Source organism: Protomyctophum parallelum (assembly GCF_964188405.1).
Source record: "Protomyctophum parallelum genome assembly, chromosome: 5".
Taxonomy (NCBI): domain Eukaryota; kingdom Metazoa; phylum Chordata; class Actinopteri; order Myctophiformes; family Myctophidae; genus Protomyctophum; species Protomyctophum parallelum.
Window position 1 is genome coordinate 8,427,229 of NC_139702.1, and position 25,756 is coordinate 8,452,984.

General features: G+C 42.5%; 1 protein-coding gene across 1 annotated transcript in view; it reads right to left on the bottom strand.

Annotated features, from left to right (window-relative positions):
* LOC310858974 (zinc finger protein GLIS2-like) overlaps positions 1-25,756 on the bottom strand; it is a 41,715-nt gene that overhangs the window by 4,586 nt on the left and 11,373 nt on the right. Inside the window, exons 2-6 of the mRNA XM_083765315.1 lie at positions 14,808-14,997; positions 13,371-13,558; positions 9,880-10,062; positions 6,473-6,606; positions 5,356-5,474 (exon numbers count right to left, since the gene is read on the bottom strand). Coding sequence (XP_083621441.1) covers positions 5,356-5,474; positions 6,473-6,606; positions 9,880-10,062; positions 13,371-13,558; positions 14,808-14,973 — 790 coding nt within the window. The 5' untranslated portion in view covers positions 14,974-14,997. The remainder of the gene's footprint in view (positions 1-5,355; positions 5,475-6,472; positions 6,607-9,879; positions 10,063-13,370; positions 13,559-14,807; positions 14,998-25,756) is intronic.

Genomic DNA, 25,756 nt, shown 5'->3' on the forward strand with positions numbered 1-25,756 from the left:
ATCTTCTGTGGCCAAATGTAATTTCCTGGGGTGTATTAGGACTATAGTCAATAATACAAAAATAAATCACCATACAATTTGGTAAAAAAAATACATATTTAGCCCCATGCTCGAATGCCCCCGCCCCCCTGTCAAAAACAGCTACAATCCCTAAAACGAAAGAAAGCAGCAAATGAAAGAAAATTAACACACACCTTTTACTTTCTCTAATAACAACCTAAAACATTAACCTTGGTTGAAAAAAACTAAAGTTGTCCTTTAAGGCTGCTTGGCCTGGGCTGTGGCTCAGCGGTCCAGGCACCTTGGCCGGTATAATCACTATTCATTGATTCACTGGTATAGGCCTACCAAAACCCATTTGAAAAGAATGGTTCACGGTTCTCAGGTCGAATATTGATATGCGATTAAAATGCGATGTATTGATATTTTTTTATTTTTTTTTAAGATATTTTTTTTGCGGCTTACGCCTTTTATTGATTTTTTAAGGGATAGAAAGTAGGCTGACAGGAAACGGGAGAGAGATGGGGGGATGACATGCGGTAAAGGCCGTGTCGGGTCCGGGAGTCGAACCCGCGGCACACCGCGACTGGATCACCAGTCCGGTGCCCAGACCGTTACGCTACGGCCTGGGCCTGATGTATTGATAATTAATAGAATCTGCATATATGGAGCCAACAACTCTACATTTGACCTCAAACCTCAAACCCTTAGATCTCCTGGAGCTAACCTGTTCTGACATTCCATATGTTGATCCCTCCCCACCCGTCCTTCCTCTTTTGATGTCTCCCTTTTGGCCATTACACAATTCATTCCATATGTTGATCTGACCTCCCATGCCAAAGCGCCAGCGCTCGCCCAGCAGTCTGCCGTCACCCAGGTGGATGTGTGCACGCGACCTTAGGGCGAGGTCGCTTCTCGTCCTTTATATACTGTATTATATTACATTCCTTATTTCTCCACTCCTACACCTGTAGCTATCTAACTTTGATCAGATATCATGCTTATCTGGACTTGTAAATCCTGTTGCAGAAGGCTTGGCATAGATTCATATACTAATACTACTACCATGAATCCTTTATTGACACACGTCAGAGCTGTCTTTTCAACTGAATTGTATCTACAGCTATGACACACAATCATCCAGGATGTCCTGTATCCTTATTATGGGCACACTCCTCACTGGCACTCCCTCCTCTTGAGAAGGAGCCGTCCTTCTCTCGGCCTGTCTCTCTCCCCTTCTGTCTCTCTCCCCCTCTATCTCAAAGTCAAAGTTAAAGTCGTACGATTTGTCACACACGTTACCGCAGTGAAATTTGTTCTCCGCATTTGACCCATCTCTTGGAGCAGTGAGCCGCAGCCAAGGAGCGGTGAGCCGTAGCCTGGTTAATAAACCAGACTAATATCGCACGGATCCGCGGGATATTAGTCTGGGGAGGCTCAGCTTGGATTTCATTTCCAGGGAAACATTTTCTCTTTGACGCAATTGGTCAGAGCTACTGTCAGTCAAAGGTCTCAAGCATTGAACGTCACTGTACCAAAGCCCGCCCATATTGCATACCGTGTCCCTATTGGGCGCACACGTTCTCGTGTGTAGAAAATGGGCGTACAATTGAGCCTCGCCAGACCGAAATCCGCCGGTAGGCAATTTTTTTTGCCAACGGCTGATTCGGTCTGGTTTATTAACCAGGCTACTGCAGCCGTGCCGCGCTCGGGAATCATTTGATTAGTTGATTTGACCCCCCAATCGAACCCTTTGATGCTGCCAAGCAGGGAGGCATTGGGTCCCATATTTACAGTCTTTGGTATGACCCGGCCGGGGATCGAACGCCGACCTCCCAGTTTCAGGGCGGACACTGGGACACTACAATATAACGGAATGACACACCTTCCAGCCAATGTGACGTGTGTGTGTGTTTGTTTTGATTTGTGTCGGTCGTTGCCGCTAGCTGCTTGCTTGTGTGTGTTTCATAGGCAATTAGCGGCTTCAGATGTTATCACATGATTTAATCTCCATCATCAGCCCTTATCAACAGCATACAATGCAGCCAGTATGGACATTTCCACATACTGACGTTGTTGTCAGCCATTGTCCGACGTGGCATTGGTCGCATTCTCCAATTTTGTGGTCATCTTGATTTGTTCATTTGATTCAGGCCAGGTGTGACTGCACACTGCAAACAGAATCAGCCATCCTCCATCCCAACTCACTTGGGTGTGAGAGTGAGTTGCTTTTAGTGATTAAAGGATTTTTCCCTACTCTGGACCAAATTGTTTGTTCAATGCCTGCGGGTATTCAGGTATTCAGAGAGAGAGCATTGCATCAGTCAGTTTGCGTAGTTTCGGCACTTTTCGGCTTTAGGTCTTAACTGATGAGAGATGCAACTGAATGTTGACGTTTTAGAAACTAATCCATCACATCTGCAACATTATTTTTGTGTCAGTCAATCTCCCCAATTGCTCCTTACACTAAGGTCACCGTGACTGCTTAGTGCTGGGTGGCGGGGTCATCTATCGAAATATTCCTATTGTAATTATGCCTCACAAATGTATTTTTATATTTTTTATCCCACGATTTTGGGACACCCCTGTGTCAATCATCTAATGTGATCCTGGGCTCTACACACCCTCCGCCAACCTGGGGAGAGCAACGGACTTAACTCATGCTTCCTTCATGCTTGAGTGTCCAAGTTGCTCCTTTACACCTGACAGGGGGGAGTTTCCCCGGTTGGACGTAGCGCGTGGAAGGAACACGTTATTCCAACCAGTTCCTTTCCCCTCCATCAGGCGCCCCGGCTGGCCAGGGGGAGGCAGTTTAGAGACCAGGATTACTGCATGTTTTTGTGAGGGTACCTACCCTAGGGGACACGGGGAGAACATGCAAACTCCACACAGAAAGGCCCTTTCGCCAACCCCAAGTTCGTTATGCTTATTTAATAAACTGAATTGAAAGCACTCTTTAGTTGATAAAGCGAATCATGTCATGGCTAAGGAAACAAATGAGCATAGGTTAAAAAAATATATATATAGACAATATTCTTCGTGAAAATAAAATAAAAGGGTCAAGGACATGTCCAATGTACGGACATGTTGATGACCCCTGATCTGCACACTAACAACGTTCACTGGAGCAGTGGCAACGGATTCCAGTGAAAATCAAGCGATAATTCCCAGTAGGTTACTTATCAAGCCGATCTTATGGACCTACTGCATGTAGCGGGTGGCAGTGGAACGCCTGTTCCCCTGTTCCTTTGTTCCAGTTTTGGGGATTGTTTTTAGTAATACTGTGCATGATCATGACACTAGAGGTTCCAGTAATGGGCAGCTTGTGTTACCTCGCCCAAAATATAATGTTCTAAAGAGATCATTTATTTATAGATCATTGTCACTTTGGAATAACCTGCCTCGAAACCTCTGTTGCATTTACAGTAAATTAACGTTTAAAAAGTATCTAAAATTCCATTTGATTTTGTTTTCACGTTTTTGTTTTCACGCTCTCACTCTTATTTTTATTTTATCCGAACTAATGTAAGTTGAATACTGATACTCATTTTTAACAAATGTGTATTTGTAATTGTATGTCTACTACTGTAATGTTTATTCTTATGTGGACCCCAGGAAGACTAGCTGGTTGCTATGGCACCGCAGCTAATGGGGATCAAAAGAAGAAAAATAAAAGTAGTGTCACTGCATTGCTGTAACTTGGTATCTGGAATGGAATGTGATGCTGTTGCTGTTGCTGCAAGGTGAACTAAGGATAGCATATATAATTAGATGCCTTGTCCTTACTAACAGATAGATGCCCAACCCCAAATCCCCACGGGACCGTACCCAAGTTTCCTCAGCCCTATGTTCCCTCTGCCCTATGTTCCCTCATTCCCTCATTCCAAAATGTTCCCTCTAGTGGGGGCTGGTGGTGATTTAGGGTGGGTAGCATTATAGTATAATGCTACCCACCCTAAATCATAGTTCACCCTGCAGCAACAGCATCACATTGCAGATACCAAGTTACAGCAATGACACTACTGGGGTCTAGTCTATCTACTTTGTTATAGCAAATGCTCCACAACAACACAGTGAACCCCAGTGAATGTTGTTCGTATCGTATGTCCGTATATATCTTTTTTTATATTCACAATTTTAAATATATAGTGTCAGGATGACAATTGGTGGTATTGTATGTGATATCGGTACCACATTTGGTATGTGTGAGTCAAGTCAACTGTATGACCACAGTGGAAAAGAACATGGCATGACATAATTGTTAAAGAGGGCAGAACTGGACAAGTAAATATTTATATTTTTTGTCAGTTGAGAGAAAGTGTTTCAAAGTGTCACTGTCAAATTACAACAACTAAATCATAATAACACTCAACAAGCATAATTCCTGGAAACCCTTGATCCACAGACGACCTCCTCAGCTCTGATCAAGGTTGGGCACCCTAATCAAACTACTATTGTGACACTGCATTCCTTTAAATCCTGACATGGCCTTCATTAATCACTCAAGTACTTACTTGTCATCTGCATTGTTTTACAATTAAGGTGTGGTACACAGTACCACACCTTAATTGACACCACAACTATTCAAGCTACGTTGACAGACACAAAACTAGTTTTGCTTGTAGAACTTCCTGTCTCCTCATGGCTGTGTAGGCTATACATTTGTGTTCTGGTAGTATCATTGATCACTTGTTTTGCATGTCTGTGGCAAAAATAACACATTAATAGAAATGTCCATCACATTCACAAGCTGGCATAGTGATGCCCCCGGGTGCAGATAATACTATCATGGTTATTGGTGGTGGCGACAATACTAATCATTTTAGTCTGGATATATCAAATCCTGTGTTGAGGATCACACAAGATTCAAGAATAGCATGTACTTTATGAACAAAATAACACCCAAAACAGACAATGAATTAAAAGGTTTCATAATTACAGTCTGCTTGAGGTGTAATGCAGCTTTAAACAAAATAGCAGACATTGGCACTGGTACATATCTGAACTCATCTTCTCCTCCTACAGTGCGTGTCAACCCATCCCCACTGATAATCGTAATACATGATGATCATGTGTTAGGGGCGAAAAATCACGGTACTCCGTCTTTAACTAACTAGGCTGACAACAACTGACCAACTGACTCATTAGGCTGAACAATCTGTTCAACCTGTTAAGGCTGTGACAAGGTCTTTATTCACGTGCGTTGGGGGACTTGCACTTTTTGCATTGATTATGAAAATGGAAGAGTGTGTGTGTGTGTGTGTGTGTGTGTGTGTGTGTGTGTGTGTGTGTGTGTGTGTGTGTGTGTGTGTGTGTGTGTGTGTGTGTGTGTGATTGGTGATGTAACGAGCGCACCTGTGTGTGAGCGTGTGTGTATCTTGAGGTTCTCCAGCCGTGAGAAGCTCTTGTTACACGTGGGACAATGGTGCGGCTTCTCATTGGTGTGCGTGCGGATGTGGATCAGCATTTTATACCTGAAAAAAAACATGACAGATAACACGTTATTTCTTTTCTTATTTTTTATCAATAAAAAAAGAAAAATCTAATAAAAGTAAAGTAAGTAAATCACCAATGCGCACGTTATATATTTATTCAAAGTGTACCAACAGTCTGTAACTGTCTAGGGGTTCTCAATGTTTTTGGCCAGCGGACCCTCGAAAATGCTTTGGCCATGTCTGGCCTCGCGACCCCCCTCCCCCCTCCCCCCCTCCCCACCACCAACACAAATTGAACGCTACAATAACCTTAATAATAGAGAAAATACCAGTTTATGCGTGCACTGTGTGTACTATGTAAACTCTAAATTTCAATTTTTTTCCCAGCCATTCAGTTGCAAACTTTTTTTTTTCTTACTTACTACTTTTATTAGGACATTATTAGGACAGTAGCACAAACAGTTGAGTACTGTTCACTAAATATGAACTACAAATCCTTATACAGTCTGTAGCAAAGGAGAAATGTTGGTCATGTGATAATATGCGACATGCTCCACGCTCACCATCATGCTCAACTTGATTATAACTAAATGTGTTACTGTCATGATTTTAAATATCCTCTCCCAGGACATAACGCCAATCTGGTAACACTGTATCGTCAGGTCTATAATGCATTTTATGAGCACATAATGTGCTTATAATGCATTATGGACAGGTCATTATTCTCTTTAACCCTTTCCCCTTTTACACAAAATGATTAAACTAGTTCTAGCTTGTTGAATATATTGGCTCACTAATACAGCATAATCTGTATTATTAGCCAATAGAAATAGCACAATTAGGAGTGAAATGCTGTTGCATTCCAGCACCAGAATTCTTATCTGACCACTCTGTTACTCAAACGCATCTTGGCCAAAGGTATTCCTTGGAACAAAAACGCAGAACTTTTAACACATAAGGAAATCTAGCAGGTGACTGAGAGGTGGAGGTGGACATACACGTAGTAGTAGTATTAGTATAGTTTAAGGCCTGCCTACCTGGCGTTGAAGCCCCTCCCATTGCGAGCACAACCTTCCCACTGGCAGCAGTACCCAGAATCCTTTTCAGGCTTGACATGGAAGTCGTTGATGTGATCAACCAGGTCCTGCAGTGAGTCAAACTGCAGATGGCACTAGAGGACAGGCACACAGGGGAACAGGCAGGTAGAGCTTAGAGCAGTGGCTCGCAACCATGTGAGTCGGCACTTCATTTAACCCATTCTGACCTGAGATCAGATTCATACGAGGTTTCCGCCGGACACACACTGGTCTGATGAACCAATTCTGACCTGAGATCAGATTCTAAAAATGTCAGTCGTTCTTCGATTTTTCAAAAAATAGCAGACCTACAAGCTCGTATCGCGCCACTCGGTGGCGCGATATGAGCTTGTAGATCTGCTATTTTTAAATAGCTAAAGCATAACATGATGCTGACACCAAAATGGGTGCCCGGTCAGAATAGGTTAAGGACTTTTAAGACCTTTTTAATATCTCAAAAGAAAGAAAGAAAGAAAGAAGAAAATACAATTATTGCATCAAAAGTAATCAACTGAACAAACTATAAAAACTGGTCAAACATTGGGCAAACTGTCAAATGATACGGTATAAAGCTAAGAATTGTGAAAATAGTTGATCTACAACAAGCTCACAACCAATGTGAGGCGTTGTGAACTTGTGAGCTTGCATATCGGCTATTTTCACAATATGTATCTGTGGTACCGAGTCAAACAAAATGTCATGCTTCAACTCCTACAAGTGTTTGTCAGTGTGGGGGGTCCCCAGTTCAAATATGATTACTTTTGGGGGGTCCCCAGTTCAAATATGATTACTTTTGGGGGGTCCCCAGTTCAAATATGATTACTTTTGGGGGTCCCCGGTTCAAATATGATTATTTTGGGGGGTCCCCAGTTCAAATATGATTACTTTTTGGGGTCCCCAGTTCAAATATGATTACTTTCGGGGGTCCCCAGTTCAAATATGATTACTTTTGGGGGTCCCCAGTTTAAATATGATTACATTTGGGGGTCCCCAGTTCAAATATGATTACTTTTGGGCGGTCCACCGGTTCAAATATGATTATTTTGGGGGGTCCACCGGTTCAAATATGATTATTTTGGGGGGTCCACCGGTTCAAATATAATTATTTTGGGGGGTCCACCGGTTCAAATATGATTATTTTGGGGGGTCCACCGGTTCAAATATAATTATTTTGGGGGGACACGGCCTGAAAAAGTTGAGAACCACTGGACTATATGGTGATTTATACTTGGTCAACCGTCATACTGTACATAGTAAAGATCTCAACCGTTTTACTCTGTGTTTGATCTAAACTCTGCTGTCAAACTGTCAACCCTAAATAACCTATAACTATATATGGCAGATGCAAAAAGAACTGATTTCCGTGTTGGCGAATGGCGAGCAAAACTGTTGGTTGATGCAAGTTTAGCATTTTGAATACATTTTTTGTTTTTTATTTCATTTTTACATTTTATTTATATACAAAGAGAGGGCTTAGTTTTACTTTAATTTGTATTTGTTTTAGCGTTAGCGCTTTAGTTTTCTTTTATTGTATTATGGGGCATTTAAATAATGAAGATGCTGCACAGGCGCACAGTCTCCACTTACAGCTAATTATGTTATTACATTACCATCTAAACGACCTTCATCAGGTATCTCCTACCTCTGCATTTAACCCTTAATCCATTCTGACCTGAGATCAGATTCATGCGAGGATTCCACTGGACACACACTGGTCTGATTAACCCATTCTGACCCGAGATCAGATTAAAAAAATGTCAGTCGCTCTTCGATTTTTCAAAAATAGCAGACCTACAAGCTCGTATCGCGCCACTCGGTGGCGCGATATGAGCTTGTAGATCTGCTATTTTTCAATAGCTAAAGCACAACATGATGCCAACACCAAAATGGGTGCCCGGTCAGAATGGGTTAAACACACAATACAGTTTTATTTAGATAAAAAAAGTATTTGAATAGTTTTTATTCAAATGTAGTTATATATATAATTATATAAATCACACCCGTGTGAAGTTATCATCGTACGCCATCAGACATCATCTCATTCCGGCCAATCAGAATTTGCGTCCTCACCTTCGTCTTCAATGTTTGTGTCATGCAATGTTTGTATTTACACGAACACTCAAAACGTTCCTGTCAATGGGATTTAATGTTTGTGTAGGACAAAGCTTGTGTTAGCACATACACCAAAAGATTTAATGTTTGTGTAGGACAAAGCTTGTGTTAGCACATACACCAAAAGATTTAATGTTTGTGTAGGACAAAGCTTGTGTTAGCACATACACCAAAAGATTTAATGTTTGTGTAGGACAAAGCTTGTGTTAGCACATACACCAAAAGATTTAATGTTTGTGTAGGACAAAGCTTGTGTTAGCACATACACCAAAAGATTTAATGTTTGTGTAGGACAAAGCTTGTGTTAGCACATACACCAAAAGATTTAATGTTTGTGTAGGACAAAGCTTGTGTTAGCACATACACCAAAAGATTTAATGTTTGTGTAGGACAAAGCTTGTGTTAGCACATACACCAAAAGATTTAATGTTTGTGTAGGACAAAGCTTGTGTTAGCACATACACCAAAAGCTGGACATAGGAGGAGGGGCTATCGCCTCTCAAAAACTACATTTTGTAGGCTAGTTTTTTGAGGGGCGCTTGCCCCTCCTATATTCAGCTATAGTGTTGATTTCTTTCCTAACACAAACATTAAATGCCATTGACAATGAATTTACGTTATATGTAGACGAGAAAATCGTCTATTTTGTCTCTGTATCATCTATAATTCTATATGATAGTCTCTCAAGACAGACTGTTGCCTCGAACAACAGGGGAGGCGCTGTTTTCCCCAATATTTGACGATGGGATTCTCAGATTGGCTATATCAGGGGTAGGCAACCTTAGGCACGGGTGCCAACATTGGCACAGGGGAGAGTGATCACTGGCACACTGGCATTAGTATGAGAGAGAGAAGGTTTTTCTTTTAAAATGAAATATTCCAAAAGAAAGTGTAGTCAGTTAAATTAAGTCTATTCACATCTACAAATTACACGATAATTTACATCCTGCACATAATTGTACATTCATTCAAACTCCTAAACTCATGACTGGGGAGGGATTAGGTAGGTTATTGCTCTGAGTTTAATGATCATCAAAAATATTTCTAAGCTTGTTATGTATATCCTATATGGACAATCAAAATCAGTTGGGAATATTTAATGTTGATGTGGTGTCATAATTATATATGGCACACTGACTATCACGGAAATGAAAACATGGCACTTGATGTGAAAAAGGTTGCAGACCCCTGGGCTATATGATGATAAGAGCGCACCTCACACGGGAGTGATTTTATACTTATATATATGCCCTTACCTTCATCCAGTGGCAGGCCAGCTGCTCATCAGATTGGGGCTCCGGTGAAGCTCTCTTCTCACTTTTCTGACCAATGAACATGGAAGGGGAGAAGGTGTATCCTGCTGGGCTACCAATAGGCATGTAGAACTGATAGCCCTGCGGCGAGGACCTGCCCTCTGGGTAACGAGCATGGGATGAATCCTAAACCAGAGGAGAGAACAATTAGTGAGATCAAATCAATTGTTACTTGAGCCATCTTAAGTTATACATTGATTCACTCAGTGTATAACTCAGTGTACTCAGTGTATGTATGTAATATTAAAGGTATATTCAGTGATTTCACTTAATTCAAATATCACTTATTTTTTTGTTTTGTTGTGATAATCCTCCCTACTATAGAGTGTGCTGGCCATATAAGGAGTTCCTCCCTGTCCCCAGTTAACCCCTGGGGGTCAAAAAACCTTAGGTTTCGTTTTTGACTCTGTATCCTGATTGGACGAAAGGCTGGGTCCCACAGCCAAAAACGAAACCTAAGGTTTTTTGAGTGAAATCACTGAATATACCTTTAAGTTAAAGGAATATTTCAGAAATTTCAGAAATGCGCTTAAGGACTGCTTTTTATCAGCTGTCCGTCACGGTTCCACTACGTTGTATACATAGTGTACAACAGCTCGTCTGAGCTGATCGTCTCTAACACTATCGGCCACTGAGGTAGTCATACACACACACAAACGTCTGGGTTTCCGAGGCTATACACACACACACACACACACTCACGCACACGCACACGCACACACACACACACACACACACACACACACACACACACACACACACACCGGACCACCACCAGCGTCCCTCCTCTTCTGCCTAACAAAAACAGTTGACCGATTATTAAGACAAATGAATCGTATTAGCTATTCATCGTGGAGTGTTTGACTGTACTCTGTTGCCGTTCTTACATTTATGTCTATTAAACTATTCAATCAATCATCAATCAAGAGTTGTATTCTATTGAAGGCAGACCATAATGTCACTGATTCAACATTAATAAGCTGGCAGGAGTGTCCACAGCTTCACAGTCCAGACAGACAGAGCACGCCAGCGGCCATGTCACGGGGACGAGAGACACAGACACACCGTTCAATAAACTCATATTAAAGTCCATTTCAGTCTAACCTGTGACTTACCCTGTCCCTTCTTTTATCTTTTTATTTTTTTCACTAGAACAAGTGCTCTACTAGACAGCTGTTCTGTTTCACTACACGCGCCAGAGATTAAAATATCTTACTCTGTGCCACACTGATTATCAGGTCTGCCCGGCAGCTCGTCGAGGCAAAGAAATGCAGTGATTCTCAACCTTTTAAATTTCAAGGACCCTCAGTTTGATATGCATTATTAGGCCATTTGACCCCCGTTTGTTTATCTCTGGACCCCAAACTGCACTATAAAATCATCAGTGTTCATTTAACACGCACTGAAAGACAGACAGACAGACAGACAGACAGACCCTCGTCTAGGTGGATCAGCCCCTATAGGTGCAAAGCCGTACAATTGTGAGCCATTAGCTGGACCCTTAATTCAAATCTCCTTACGACAGGGTTTTCTTCATTACCATTATGCCTGATGTACTGTATACAGTATTTTTATTTTCATGCTCACAACGCATCCTGCTGCAATGAGTTGTGAGCTTTTACATGGGCTATTCGACTAAAGTATAAATCATGATTTAGTAGACAAAGTGGAAATGAATTACTGAACCCTAGCAAGTAACAATAAGCGTCATTCTCAGTCTACTCGTTGAGTGCCATAGGAAGACTCCATGTTATAGGGTAGGTAACCCTTGAAACAACTGATCTTCCCAAGTATATAGGAATTGTGTTTCTGTGACTGTCTCTGCATCACCTGGGCAGTGGGCACTGGTCTGTCTGTATGGTCTCTAGTGTGTCTCTCCCTCTCTCTCTCTCTCTCTCTCTCTCTCTCTCTCTTGCAGTATGTGTCTCAATGTTTCTATGCTTCAACCTCAACAAAGAAGCCCTCTGTTTAATATTTGCCTTCAAGCATGGTCACAATTCGATTAAGTCATCATAATCACTAGATAATTGTGTGTGCAGACACCGCACTGGCAAATTAGATTCACTCCCAATTCCCCAATTCAGCTCTTCAGACTTGATAAAGACGAGTATTTAGTGACAATGAGTCCCTAGTTTACTCTGAAAGGACTGTGGTCATGCCTATTCACAAGATTTCCTGACAACGTGGCTACACATGAAGGTACATGCACATGCACACAATTTGACGCAAATACATGCAGAGCCATTATTCACACATACACAGATTTCTGTGTATGTGTGAACATTAACAGCTCACAGGCATACAACTAGCCTGTATCGATGGATACCACCGCCAGCATATCATCAACGATGCCAAGGACATTTTAAATAGCTTTTAAATAGACGTGTATAATAACCTTGCAACCTTCAAGCACTTTAAGTGCTAGAACCATTGGCCAGTTCTTTTGGACATACTCCTTTTCTTAACACTGCTGCTTTTTTATATTAATCCTTTTTTCCCTAGTTGTTGGGTTGTGTGTGTGTGTGTGTGTGTGTGTGTGTGTGTGTGTGTGTGTGTGTGTGTGTGTGTGTGTGTGTGTGTACACACACACACACACACACACACACACACACACAGAGAGACTAAATCTATCGCGAGTTCGCGACCACAGAAATGGCGACCACTTGTACATTCTTTGAATGTACAAGAATGTACATTCTTTGAATGTACTAGTGAGTGACTAGAAGTACTGTTTCATGGGGGTTTGTTGTCAAATACTTTCAGGCTTGGCGTACAGAAAGAGAGTATGCTCTCTGACAAGGTTCTAAAACTAACATGTGGATGGACCCGACTGGAGATGGTTTTCATTTTAAAACTCTGTTTTTCAATGAAAACATCGCAGTGCAGATGTAGCCTTTTAGTTACACAGCTTAAAGGGGAATTTCACCATTATTTCATGTGAACCGTATCATTCTATTGTCACGACTCAGAGGAAATAGCATTGCTTAATACTCTCTACTGACCTCTACTAACCCACAGTCAAACTCATGTCAGTCTTATGTAGACTGCCGGTGATTTTCCAGTCCCGAGCTCTCGTCACACGGAGCACATTGGTTTTATGGTTTTATGTCAGATTTAAAAATATGACTTTATAAATAGTGTGTAGTATATAGGAAGGTCCGTTTAAGAAAGAAATATTGCTGCTGCTGACCCCATTTGCACTCTGCGTGTTCCTTGAAGTTAGCTGGCACTTATTTAAATATGCTCTGAGAATGCTCTCCGGTGGCCAGACTCTGTGGGACGGTCTCTTCTAACCTCTCTGCAATGTTTGAAATCGCAGTGCCTCGCTCGCCCCCCCCCCCTTTAATCACATTTTACATTATCAGTCCAACCTGGGACTTCAGACAGTGTTTACGTTTATTCTATTTTATTTTCATGGAAAGCAGTGGACTCACCCGAGACAACAGCTGGGGGAGCGGGCTGCCACTGCTGTGAATGGACTCCCGGGGGGAGTAGGGGGCGGGAGAGGAGGGGGAGGACGGGGTGGGGGAGGAGGTGTGGTGTGAGGAGGGGGACATGCTGAGGTCCATAGCTGGGGGAGTGTAGCAGGACCCGGGTCGCTCAAGAGAGGGGGACTGGGAATCTGGAGAGAAGAACATTCAAAACAAACATCAACCCTGGGGTACCTTATATTGGTTATGTTATTATAATTCAATTCAATTCAAAGGGCTTCATTGGCATGAGAAAACGTACGTTTACATTGACCAAGCAAAAAGTGGAACAATACAATCAAAACAAAATGTACCGGTATGTGCAATTGAAAGTCAGAATACCGAGATCACTCGATGCAGATAGTGCAGGTATACACACAAAACCTTAGTCTTTTAGTTGTAGTAGTCAACATAGAATCCAAACTTTCCAACATCTTTAATACAATAGACCAGCTATTTTGGTGACCGGTTCTACACTGAAGAATAAATCTGGCGTCATCTCATGACAAATCTTCAGCCTGTAGACTAGAGGCATACATACTGTAGACATTGAACGTCCATGACATTGAGCACATGAAGTGGAATCAATCATACACATTGACACCGTTTGTTCATGGTAGTCGCTGCCTGTCACAGATGTCAACTCAAGGTTGTTTTTAACCCAGACATCCATATTGTGGGGGGGAATAAATCCGAAAATAGAGCAAAAACAGAAAAGTCCCTAGTATAGACTAGAGCACTGAGGGAATACGGTCAACCCAAGTAGGGTATAAGTGGATAAGCCAGGTAAATGAGGACGTCGTGTCGAGTAACCAGACGAATTGCATCTAAATGTCTAAATTCAATGTAGTAGCTTTAAAAATCCGCTTAGTGTTTCTCTCTTGTTCCAGCGTCTACATTAGGATTTAGACGTATCGGCAGGCAGAGCTCTCCAGTCGTCTGGCTGTGCGAGACTAAGGAGGATGCATCATAATAGCAGAATAACAGAATCATGCTCCACTCATTTATGCTTTTGGCACTGACAGAACTTGGAGGAGAAAGTGTTGCACTTTGAGGCCAGAAGAGAGACAGACGGCATTCAGTGATTTCATTACCGCATCTTTTGGGGGAGTGTGTTAGGAGAGAAGCAGCTTATAAAAGTAAGGTACCATTCCTGCGATAGTCTGAGTGAGAACATGTCCTTTAAAGGAAGAAAGGGTGAAATAGGTGTGTGTGTGTGCGTGTGTGTGCGTGCGACCATGCGTGCGCACAAATGTACATATTTGTGCATGTGAAAGTACAGTACAATGCATGCATGAGTGCATGTACGCATAACTAACTGTCTCGCCAGGCTATTGCTTTAGCTACAGCGTGTACAGTAAAAGCGCAGCATCAAACAACGTTTTAGAAAGAATCACGTACCTGGGGAAGATGGTGGTGAGGGGAAAGTTGTCCGCAGTAGGCGTGGCCGCATGGCGCTCAGGGGGGCGCAGATGGACGATGACCAACTCCTCTTCCCTAATCGCATCCTCCCGTTGGTCCTCCCTGATGGTAGCTTCAAATCCAGTGGCTCGTCCAGTGACAGCATGACTGCGCCGTTAATTCGAACCTCCTGGGGACAGTGGAGTGGTTAATATCCATATTCAAAAGTCGGAAAAAGTGTGCACACTTAATTTGTCAGTACAGAAATGAAAAATGAAATGATAAAACAAGCTCTATGTGACGTGGCGTGCTATTTTCGCTCTGAATGCAGGTAGAGATGTCTGGTAGTATCGCATGGGGCATCGCAATAAAAGTAGGCATAGTGTGTTGAGTCCACGACAGGAGATAAGATACTGTATGTTGGTTGAAAAAAAATGCCTGCAAATAAATCGGTATCGCCGGTATCGGACATCCCTAAACACAGGTGTTCCTCGAAATGTATGGACAAATTGCTGATTTTCAGAGCTAGCTAAAGAAAAAAAAGGTAACCATATAAACGCAGATGATCAGGAACGGGACTTTGAAAAGAAAACTTGAAAACAACATGAATAATATGTATTTAACTGCGCGCGCACACACACACACACACACACACACACACACTCTATGGCTTTTTAGTTTGAGACCCATAAGAGAAATTAGATATCTCCCCGGTACACAAACTAGAGAAAATAGCCGATCTACAAGATCACAATGTGACGCATCGTGACACGTTGCAAGCTTGTAGATCTACTATTTTCACTCCTTCTTAAAAGTAAAAATAATAATAGTGATAACAAAAAAAAAGGAAATGTCTTTGATATTGTTTATGTATGAAGTCCTTTTTGTGTGTGTTTTGTTTTTCTGATGAAACAACCGAATGGATCCCGAACCCAGTGTTTGGGAACTACTACAGCTCTAAGGAGTCCTCAAGTCTGGTATGCATGCTAAACACTAGAGGAAGTCCCTCCCCTGTCTCACAGCAGGGCGAGAGATGCCTGATCTGTCAATCAAAAGGTTGGAGTCTTAACCCATTCTGACCTGAGATCAGATTCATACGAGGTTTCCGCCGGACAGTGGACACACACTGGTCTGATGAACCCATTCATGACCTGAGATCAGATTCTAAAAATGTCAGTCGCTCTTCGATTTTTCAAAAATAGCAGACCTACAAGCTCGTATCGCGCCACTCGGTGGCGCGATATGAGCTTGTAGATCTGCTATTTTTAAATAGCTAAAGCATAACATGATGCTGACACCAAAATGGGTGCCCGGTCAGAATGGGTTAACCCATTTAGACCTGAGGACGATTCTACAAATGCCTTCTAAATCCTGACAGTTTTCTGAAAAACCCGTGTTTCTATGTCAGTCGTTCTCAAAAAGATAATTATGTCAAGGACCCCCAAAGATATATATAATTGCCCGCCGACCAGCCATCTGAAAATATGTTGTTCCAGGCACCCCCTCAGAGGCAAAGATTTGAGTTAAAAACTTTCGCTCTGAAAGAATATATTCAAACATTTGGGCCACATTTTCACGATTAAAAATAAATAGCAGACCTACAAGCTCGTAGCACGGCACTCGGTGCCGCGCTATGAGCTTGTAGATCTGCTATTTTTCAACAGCTAAAGTACAACATAATTCTTAAAACACCAAAAGGGGTTCCCGCCCCAAAATGGGTTAAGGCATAATCAGTGTACTGTAAAGCCTGTTGCGTCAATGAGCCGACCAACCTACCGCAGGGCGTACCAGGGGTTCCACCAGGAAACAAAGAAATGTAACACCGGTCTGACATTGACATCAGAGCTACTAGGTTACTTTCAGGTAATGTCAAACTGCTGCTGTGTGAAGGGTGGGAAATTCACAACCACACCAGCCAAAAGCTGGTCAAGAAAGAAAAAATTAAATCCATGTGGCTATAGTAAAGTTGTCTGCTCTAATTTGGCCAACAGTTATTTGTTCTAAAGATTTGTGGCACAGTGACAGGTGAATTTTGGGATGGAAAAATGTCACCAATAATGTTGAGCCATTAATGTTGAGCGTGAGTCATACCCTCAGGACGAGGACTGTTGGCGATGACGTCATGAGGCATAAACCCATCTAATAATGATCTATATATGGGAGTTTATGGATGTTTTGTTGCCTCACGTGCTGGAAGATTACCTCGCTCTTCAATAACCACGGTTACTGGGTAAAGTAACCTTTCGTTAGTTTCGTTAGTAGGACTCATTTGATGCACTATAGCAGGGGTTTTCAACTGATTATGAACCAGGGACCACCACGCTGACTAATAATCAACCTGGGGACCACCACCCTGACTAAGAATCAACCTGGGGACCACTGTTGAGTTGAGTGAGGGGATATTAAAATCAATATAAAATTTGTTAATTTGAGGTGAATTAAATCAAGCCCTTAACAGTCAGTAATTTAATATATGCTAGTCTTCCGGAGCTATTCCTTTGACTGGTTGCCCTTACTCTGTTCTCTTAACCTGCATGATTATATGGGCACAATAATAGACTCAACCAGTCAAATCCGGTTCACTTTACCTTGAAATTCAAACTCCCTTTCTGTGGAAGTTCTTGGCATCCGACTTCCCAGTAACTGACGCCACCAGTTGAAAACCTCTGCACTATAGGACCAATATTTAACAATTATGAAAATCCATACAAGTACAAATATAATATCCTGTAGGTAGTTTTATACTGCAAGTTTTATACTGCAAATCCAAATACTGCAATATTTTTAACCAAATACTGTTAATATTGGTTTCAATTCATTTTAATTGTTTTTTTTCCCTAAAAATTCTTCAAATTTCTTGTTCCACCCCCCTGGCCCCCACACGAGTACCATGAAAAGCATATACAAGTCCCAGATATTATTGTTAGTGTGTTTTAGAGACTTGGAGAAAAGATTTACTGTAAACTCTACATACATTACATTCTTTAAGCACAGAGTTGCCATCGTGGCTTCTAAATGAGAGCTGCAGGGAAACCAGAGAAACATTATCAATTATCATGTGGGCTTTTCACCACAATCTGCATTTTTGTGGTGTGTCTTAATTGGAGCTACATCTTAACAAAACTGTGTCGTATTTTTCCACTCATATAGCGATGCCGTCCGGTGGTCTGGGTGAGGCACGGAGAAAGAATCTAGCGTTTAGTGTGAGTCAACTCACAGGTTCCTCTTAGACCAGTGACTCAAGACTCGGATAGCCACAATAAAGTAGAAACACCTTCACAGGTTCAAACAGGGAAGCAAAGGTTGTGACTAGAGTCTAACCGACACCAAATTATCAGATTTTTAACCAATTTCAACCTGGCCTCTCTACTTTGGCCATTCCCCCCCCCCCCTCCACCCAATATATATATATATATACCGAATATATAACATTTTATATATATTTATTTATTTTGCCTGTAAATCCAATCTTTTGACATCAAATCAAAATTGTACAAATTGTTTCGATACTTTTTTTTGTTTCTTTGTTTCTTTTTTCTTTTCTTTTTTACAAAATATCCGTCAGAACAATTGGTTATGGGTGGTCTAGTTCTATAGTTCTAGCCTCCAAAATCGGGACCGGCATCGAACCCAAAACCGGTCTGGCTCCAGCGGAAAAACCCTGCGCGGGTTCAAACGGGGAGGCCGCGACTAGGGTTGTGGAACGCAGGTCCTTCTTGGACTCAGTGAACTGGACTTATAGCCAAACCTGTCGGGAAGTGCACGGCAATTACAAACAGGATCCCCGATATAATACGAAGCAGAGGCTAAACCACAATGAAGTCAGTGTTTAAGTTCCTCTTGCCGGCGTGCCAACTCGCCACACAGTGGTTTCACATTCCACAGAAACCCTAATCGAGTTCTCACGCACGCACGTCTTCGGCTGTATTCGGGGGTATTCTGGAAGGCACGCACATACGGGACCATATGTATGGAGGCACGCACACACGGGGCAGATGCACACCAGGAGGCGTGCACAGAGAGACATTACACCACACGTGAGCGAGCCCCCCCGCAACACCGCCCTCCCCCTCGGCTTTCACTCAATGACCTCTGCTTGGGCAGCATGCCCAGACCCTCTTATGGATCCCCGACCGCCTAGGAAAACACTCACACTTATGCAAACACACACACACGCGCACACACGCACACACACATAAACACCCACGCACATGCGCGCGCGACACACACACACACACACACACACACGTGTATATACAGTATGTGGACACACTCACTTTCAGCTAGTCACATACAGGCACACATTTGAAACACATTGCGGCACTGGACCTTTTTCATACGTTTACAGCAAAGTACAGACACATACACACGTGTGTGCGCGCACACACACACACACACACACACACACACACACACACACACACACACAGTGACACCCCCTCAGGCGTATCATCACACACACCCTACAGATGAGAGATTCTTTCCTCCTTAGACAGGAAACCTTCGTTTCCACGGCGCCCTGAGCTGGCCTCCCCTCCCTGACAGCCCCCTCCCCTCCCCTCCCCACGTGCCTCTCCCTTGTCCTCTTTTACTCCCTCCCTCTCCCTCTCAAGTCCCTACCTCTCTCTCTCTCTCTCTCTCTCTCTCTCTTCTTCTCATTCCTCTGGACCGTGGCTTTCCTCTCTCCCAGTGCTCCACCACTACATACCTCCCCTCTGCATCTGTGTTCTCCTCTCCTCTCCTCCCCTCTCCTTCCCTCCCTGACAGCCCACTGTGTTCTCCTCCTCTCCTCCCCTCTGCATCTGTGTTCTCCTCCTCTCCTCCCCTCTGCATCTGTGTTCTCCTCTCCTCTCCTCCCCTCTCCTTCCCTCCCTGACAGCCCACTGTGTTCTCCTCTCCTCTCCTCCCCTCCCTGACAGCCCACTGTGTTCTCCTCCTCTCCTCCCCTCTGCATCTGTGTTCTCCTCTCCTCTCCTCCCCTCTCCTTCCCTCCCTGACAGCCCACTGTGTTCTCCTCCTCTCCTCCCCTCTGCATCTGTGTTCTCCTCTCCTCTCCTCCCCTCTCCTTCCCTCCCTGACAGCCCACTGTGTTCTCCTCTCCTCTCCTCCCCTCCCTGACAGCCCACTGTGTTCTCCTCTCCTCTCCTCTCCTCCCCTCCCTGACAGCCCACTGTGTTGCTATAGTGCAGTAACAAAGTACATACATTACTTGGGTACGGACGGTAAATTGTTACTTGAATATTTGCATTTTTTGGATACTTGTGACTTCCACTCCACTACATACATTTCAAAGACAAATGTACTTTTGACTGCACTACATTTCTAGGAAAGGAAAAGATAGATTATGAATTAAGAAACTAAGCCGTATTTCAAATATAGGGAACTAAACGATTTACAAGCTCACAATTTATGAAATTATTATTTTTATTTTAAATTTTGTATGATCAGTACTTTATTTTACATTTTTTACAAACACATAAAACATAAAACCTAAAATACAAACACAAGCAACAACAGCAGAGTACGTATTCATGGACAGACGAGATAGATAAGATAAAAAATTAAATTTTAATTTTAATAGTTTACATTATTTACACGACCAAACGCAGCATCATCAACCGTATCATAATGTGTAGTAATACAATAAACAATCAAGAGGGCATTGCCTGACCATGGATCACACCAAGGGACCTGCAACATGACTGAGGAACACGTCCCACTTCAGATCATATTTATCCAACTGATTATTCATCTTAAAGGATAACCTCTCCAAAGCAGCCACATTACCGAGCTGAGTGAACCATACATGTGCTGGAGGTAAAACCTCAGACTTCCATTCCTTAACAATGATTTTCCTGCCTCAATTTATGAAATTATTTTGAAAAGATTATGAATTTGTATCTACTGGAAAGAAAAATTTGCTTTTTTATTGTTTTGAAATAATAATTAAAAACAAAACATTTAATGAAGGGATATTTATATATTATGTCCTGACCCACTGTTATATATAGCACATATAGTGGGTTTAGAACCTCCCATTATCCGTAAAAGCTATCTTGTGGCCACCCAACCCACTATACATAATGCGGGTGGAGGTATTACCCGTGGACGCGTTGATGCTATCTTGTCCACACAGGTTTAGGACAGCACAAAGTGCCTCCTGCAGCCGCAATGCCAATTCTGTTTGATAGAACGCGTAATGGACAGGCCGGGTCGGGAGTGGAGCTGCCCGGACACACAACGGCAGCAGAACATTCACAGCTCGGAGGTCTCGTTCTCTACAAATCTCTGTGATTGTATAATTTTCCTATAGTCAGCAGAAGTGAGAGTGTTAATTCCTTGTGTCCATTGTGCTTATATAATTGTCGATTCAAAGACGTTTTTTCTTTTTTTTTTAATAGTTTTTTTTTATCCCACGATTTTGTAACCCATTTTTCACCCCTGTGTCAATTATCTAATGTGATCCTGGGCTCTACACACCCTCCGCCAACCTGGTGAGAGCAACGGACTTAAACTCATGCTTCCTTCATGCCTGAGTGTCCAAGTCGCTCCTTTACATCTGACAGGGGGGAGTTTCCCTGGTTGGACGTAGCGCGTGGAAGGAACACGTTATTCCAACCAGTTCCTTTCCCCTCCATCAGGCGCCCCGGCTGGCCAGGGGGAGGCAGTTTAGAGACCAGGATTACTGCATGTTTTTTGTGAGGGTACCTTCCCTAGGGGACACGGGGAGAACATGCAAACTCCACACAGAAAGGCCCTTTCGCCAACCCCACCTCGGGTATGGGCACTGATGACGCGGAGGAGAGGACACGCCGCCAGTGCCCACAGTGCCCCCAGCGGGAATCGAACCCAGGACCTTCTAGCTGTGAGGCGACAGCACTACCGACTGTGCCACCGTGCCCAAAGAAGTTATTTGATTTGTGCCGTGCATTGTGCGCAATGGAAGGATTAGTATAACATGATGACGCGTCGAGGCCCGCATGAATAAAAATTGTAAGATTATGACAGATTTTCAACCATGTTGGGCAAAGGTGCGCTGCTTTTCTTTTCTACCTTTCATTACACAGTAGGTTTTGACATTTTCTATGTATGAAACATAAGCTTCTGGCTAAATGTATATGTATATGAGTTCTTAAAAAGTTCTATACCTTGAGTCAATTTCAACTTAGCCTGGGGTCCACCTATGCTTTCTATGGCATAGGCAGCTCCCTGCCGGATCCGCCGGGAGAATCTAGACACAGCTGCGCGACATGAGACTGATTAATTAGAGCGACAGAGAGAGAGGAGTGTGTGTGTGTGTGTGTGTGTGTGTGTGTGTACATGTGTGCGTCAATTTAACAAAGATGCAGACAATCCGAAATCAGCAGAGAGTGATCGACGTTTGCGCTACTCTATGGCGAATTGAAGTGGACTCAGTCCCAGACTTTTTTTTTTTCTCCCATGAAATAAAAACGTCTGGGTTTCCGAGGCTAATTTCAACTGGTCAACAGTTGACCCTGATGAAGGTAACCTGACTCTGCCAGATGGGGGCAGTATTGAGTAACCATGTTTCCCAACACTGCTGTGAAACAAATTTGTGTAGCAAGCTTCTTGGATCTGGCAGCGTCAGGTTATGATGAAGGCCCATGCAGGCCGAAACGCGTTGGTCGTGTTTTTAACCCTTGTTTTTAATAATCTAATGAAATAAAGGATTTTTTCTCCTTCAACTGGACAGAGCTGCCTTGGACCCTCTTTTAAGTTCGCCACCTAATACCTCCTTAATTCCACAGTGAAATTGACTAAAAGTATAGAACTTTTTAAGAACTCTTGTGCTTTGTTATATGAAACCCTCTCCTAAGAGCACCTGTCTGCAGTTTTCTCTACTATATAAAGGACCCACGTAGCGCTTCTTCTTTTCTCTTTTTTTCTGTACTATGTGTATGTTTCATTGTGCTGGGAGTCAACCACTTAAGTTGAAGCGTTTTCTTTAACAAATGTGCTAGATTTCAAGATCTAACTTCACATAAGAGTAAACTAAGGCACCAATACTTGGTTCAGATGTTAGGTATATGTACAGACATTTGAGAAAGATTTTGTGTTGCCAAAATCAATATTTTACAAGCAAAAACAGCAGCACAAGATTTTTGTTTTTTGGTTATACACTTTTGGTGCCAACACAAACATTAAATTCTCTTTATTGTTAATGGAAGTTTGTGTTAGGGCGTTTTTAAAACAAACATTAAACCTGTATATAGGAGGGGCTATAGCGCTGTATCATCATACATCATCAATGTCATCCATCATCATACGTACATCACATTGCGTGCTCAACCATCAAATCATCACAAAAGTCATTCAGCCAATCACAATTTGCGTTCTCACTTTTCCGTCTTCACTTTTGTCTTCAATGTTTGTGTTTACACAAACACGGAAAGCTGGGCATAGGAGGGGCAAGGGCCCCTCAAAAATATAATTCATGGGATTTGGGGGTTTTCAGGCATGAAGGGGTTAACCCATTCTGACCTGAGATCAGATTCATACAAGGTTTTCCACTGGACACAGACTGGTCTGATGAACCCATTCTGACCTGAGATCAGATTCTAAAAATGTCAGTCGTTCTTCGATTTTTCAAAAATGGCAGACCTACAAGCTCGTATCGCGCCACTCGGTGGCGCGATATGAGCTTGTAGATCTGCTATTTTTCAATAGATAAAGCATAACATGATGCTAACACCAAAATGGGTGCCCGGTCAGAATGGGTTAATATGCATTAATTAATAATGCAATTAATCATGAGTCAAATACAATGTGCAATATCCACATTCATAAACACTGTAGAAAGAACATTTGATGCATTTAGAGTAGACCAAGTATTTTTGCATTAAAAAATATAAAGCTTTATTTTCGGGGATTTGTTTGTGTTTCGGGCATTAAGGGCTTAATAACAAAAAAATGCTCAAGGGATATCTCTGGGCATCCTCTTGATTATTGTTAAGAGGTGACCCCAAGCTACAAGAATCAGTTATTTCACCCCCACGGCTCCCAGACTACCACACACACACACACACACACACACACACGCACACGTGCATATGTCCATACAAAATTGCACAATTGTGGGCGTGTAGAATAGATAATTTAGAAATTACTTTAGAAATATAAATTGACTTGTCTTTTAGTTCTACCCTTGTCCATTAGTCCCTCCCTGGCATTTTAGTATGGTTTTTATTTGTTGTTGACAAAATTGTCAGTATATTTAGTCATAGTTTTAGTCATCGAAGCTCATTTTTATTTGTTATTATTTGTTTTATAGTTTTCATCAGTGAAAAAAGGTAGTTGACGAATATTTTAGTTTTAGTCAACAAAAACAACACTGCATGGTGATTGGTTTCAGTATTGTAACGCCCAAACTATGCCTATGCATAATGTCAGTGGCGTGCACAGACATTTAGAGGGGCAGGTGCTCAAGTGAAAAAAAGGGCACCTTGTGCAGCGCATTTTGGGGCGGGAACCCATTTTGGTGCTTTTATGCTTTAGCTATTGAAAAATAGCAGATCTACAAGCTCATAGCGCGCCACTGAGTGGCGCGCTACGAGCTTGTAGGTCGGCTATTTTTTTTATTATCGAAGAACCACTGACATAGAAACATAGCTTTAGATTGTGGGGGGCCTAAATAATATAGTAGAAGCGTTTTTATTATCAAGATTTGATCAATGTCACCGCATGGTCCACACACTACAAATTAGGGGGAAAAAAGAAAACTTTTTTTTTTTTTAGCACATTGCCAAAAGGGCAGGGGGTTCTCTAGCACCCCCTAGTGTCTATCTGTGCACGCCACTGCATAATGTAACGGGTAGCGGAGGTGTTTTAGGGATTTAGGCTGTGGCACAAGATAGCAACTTTGACGGGGAACACCTCTTGTGCAAATGACGGAATCAGTGTCTCTGATGCAAGATGGTGCAAGATAGCACCCTTTGTCTGGTTGAGTTCTTTGCCCACCACGTACCATCGGTTGCACCACCTCTCCCGTGAACTCTCCTGTGCTTCTCCTGCGGTTGTGGAGCAGGAGCCATCTTGTGTGTTACATTACGGCTAATCCTTACGGTATAGGTATAGCAGCACACACAGCAAAGTCCTGTGTTCATTTAACTCTGAAAGTGTCAGCATGGACGTAACACAGGTCTCCTGTTGGAAGCGAATCCCGGGGACAGTGCAATTACGCGGTCTGTGTACTGTCCGGTAATCTACCTGCTTGCCCTATAACTCAGTCACATCTAACTGAAAACACAACCGTGGTTGGAGGAAAAGATAGACTACCTATAATGTTTAAATATAATGACTAAAGTCAGGTATAGGCGCTAACGACCACAGGTTTACTGTATGCTGATTTAGCAATCAAAAGAAAAAACATGAATAATGGTAGAGAATCGTTCGTTTTTTTTTTCAAACAAGGATTTTCAGAGATGGACATTTTTAAGGTGGGTTTTAAGTGCTTTTTGGGGAGAGGGCGTTAAGATTGTGCTCCGAAAATAGCAGATATACAAGCTCACAACGAATCGCATCCTCAATGCCTTGCATGTGAACTTGTAGGTCAGCTATTTTCAGTATAAGTAATAAGTATAAATGAGATAAATGAAACGACTTTGTGATGGGTGAGAGATTCCCAGGGACAGGGCTGTGATGTTACCCCAGGATCAGTGCCCGCTCCTTGTTTTGTTTTATTTTGTTTTAGACTCCCTTGATCTTCCCATCCCATACATCCTTATAAGGTATTACGCAATGCCTCTGCAGCGGCACAAAAATGACAGGATAGTCCTTGTTTTTGTGGCCTGGCAGGGGGGGGGGCACTCTCCAACAAAGACACAAGAGGAAAAAAACTAAACAAAAACAAGAAACTGAAAGACGGACTGGAAGGACTGGAAACCAGACGCTTAAAGATCACACTTGTGTGAAGTGAGGGGCGCCTCACT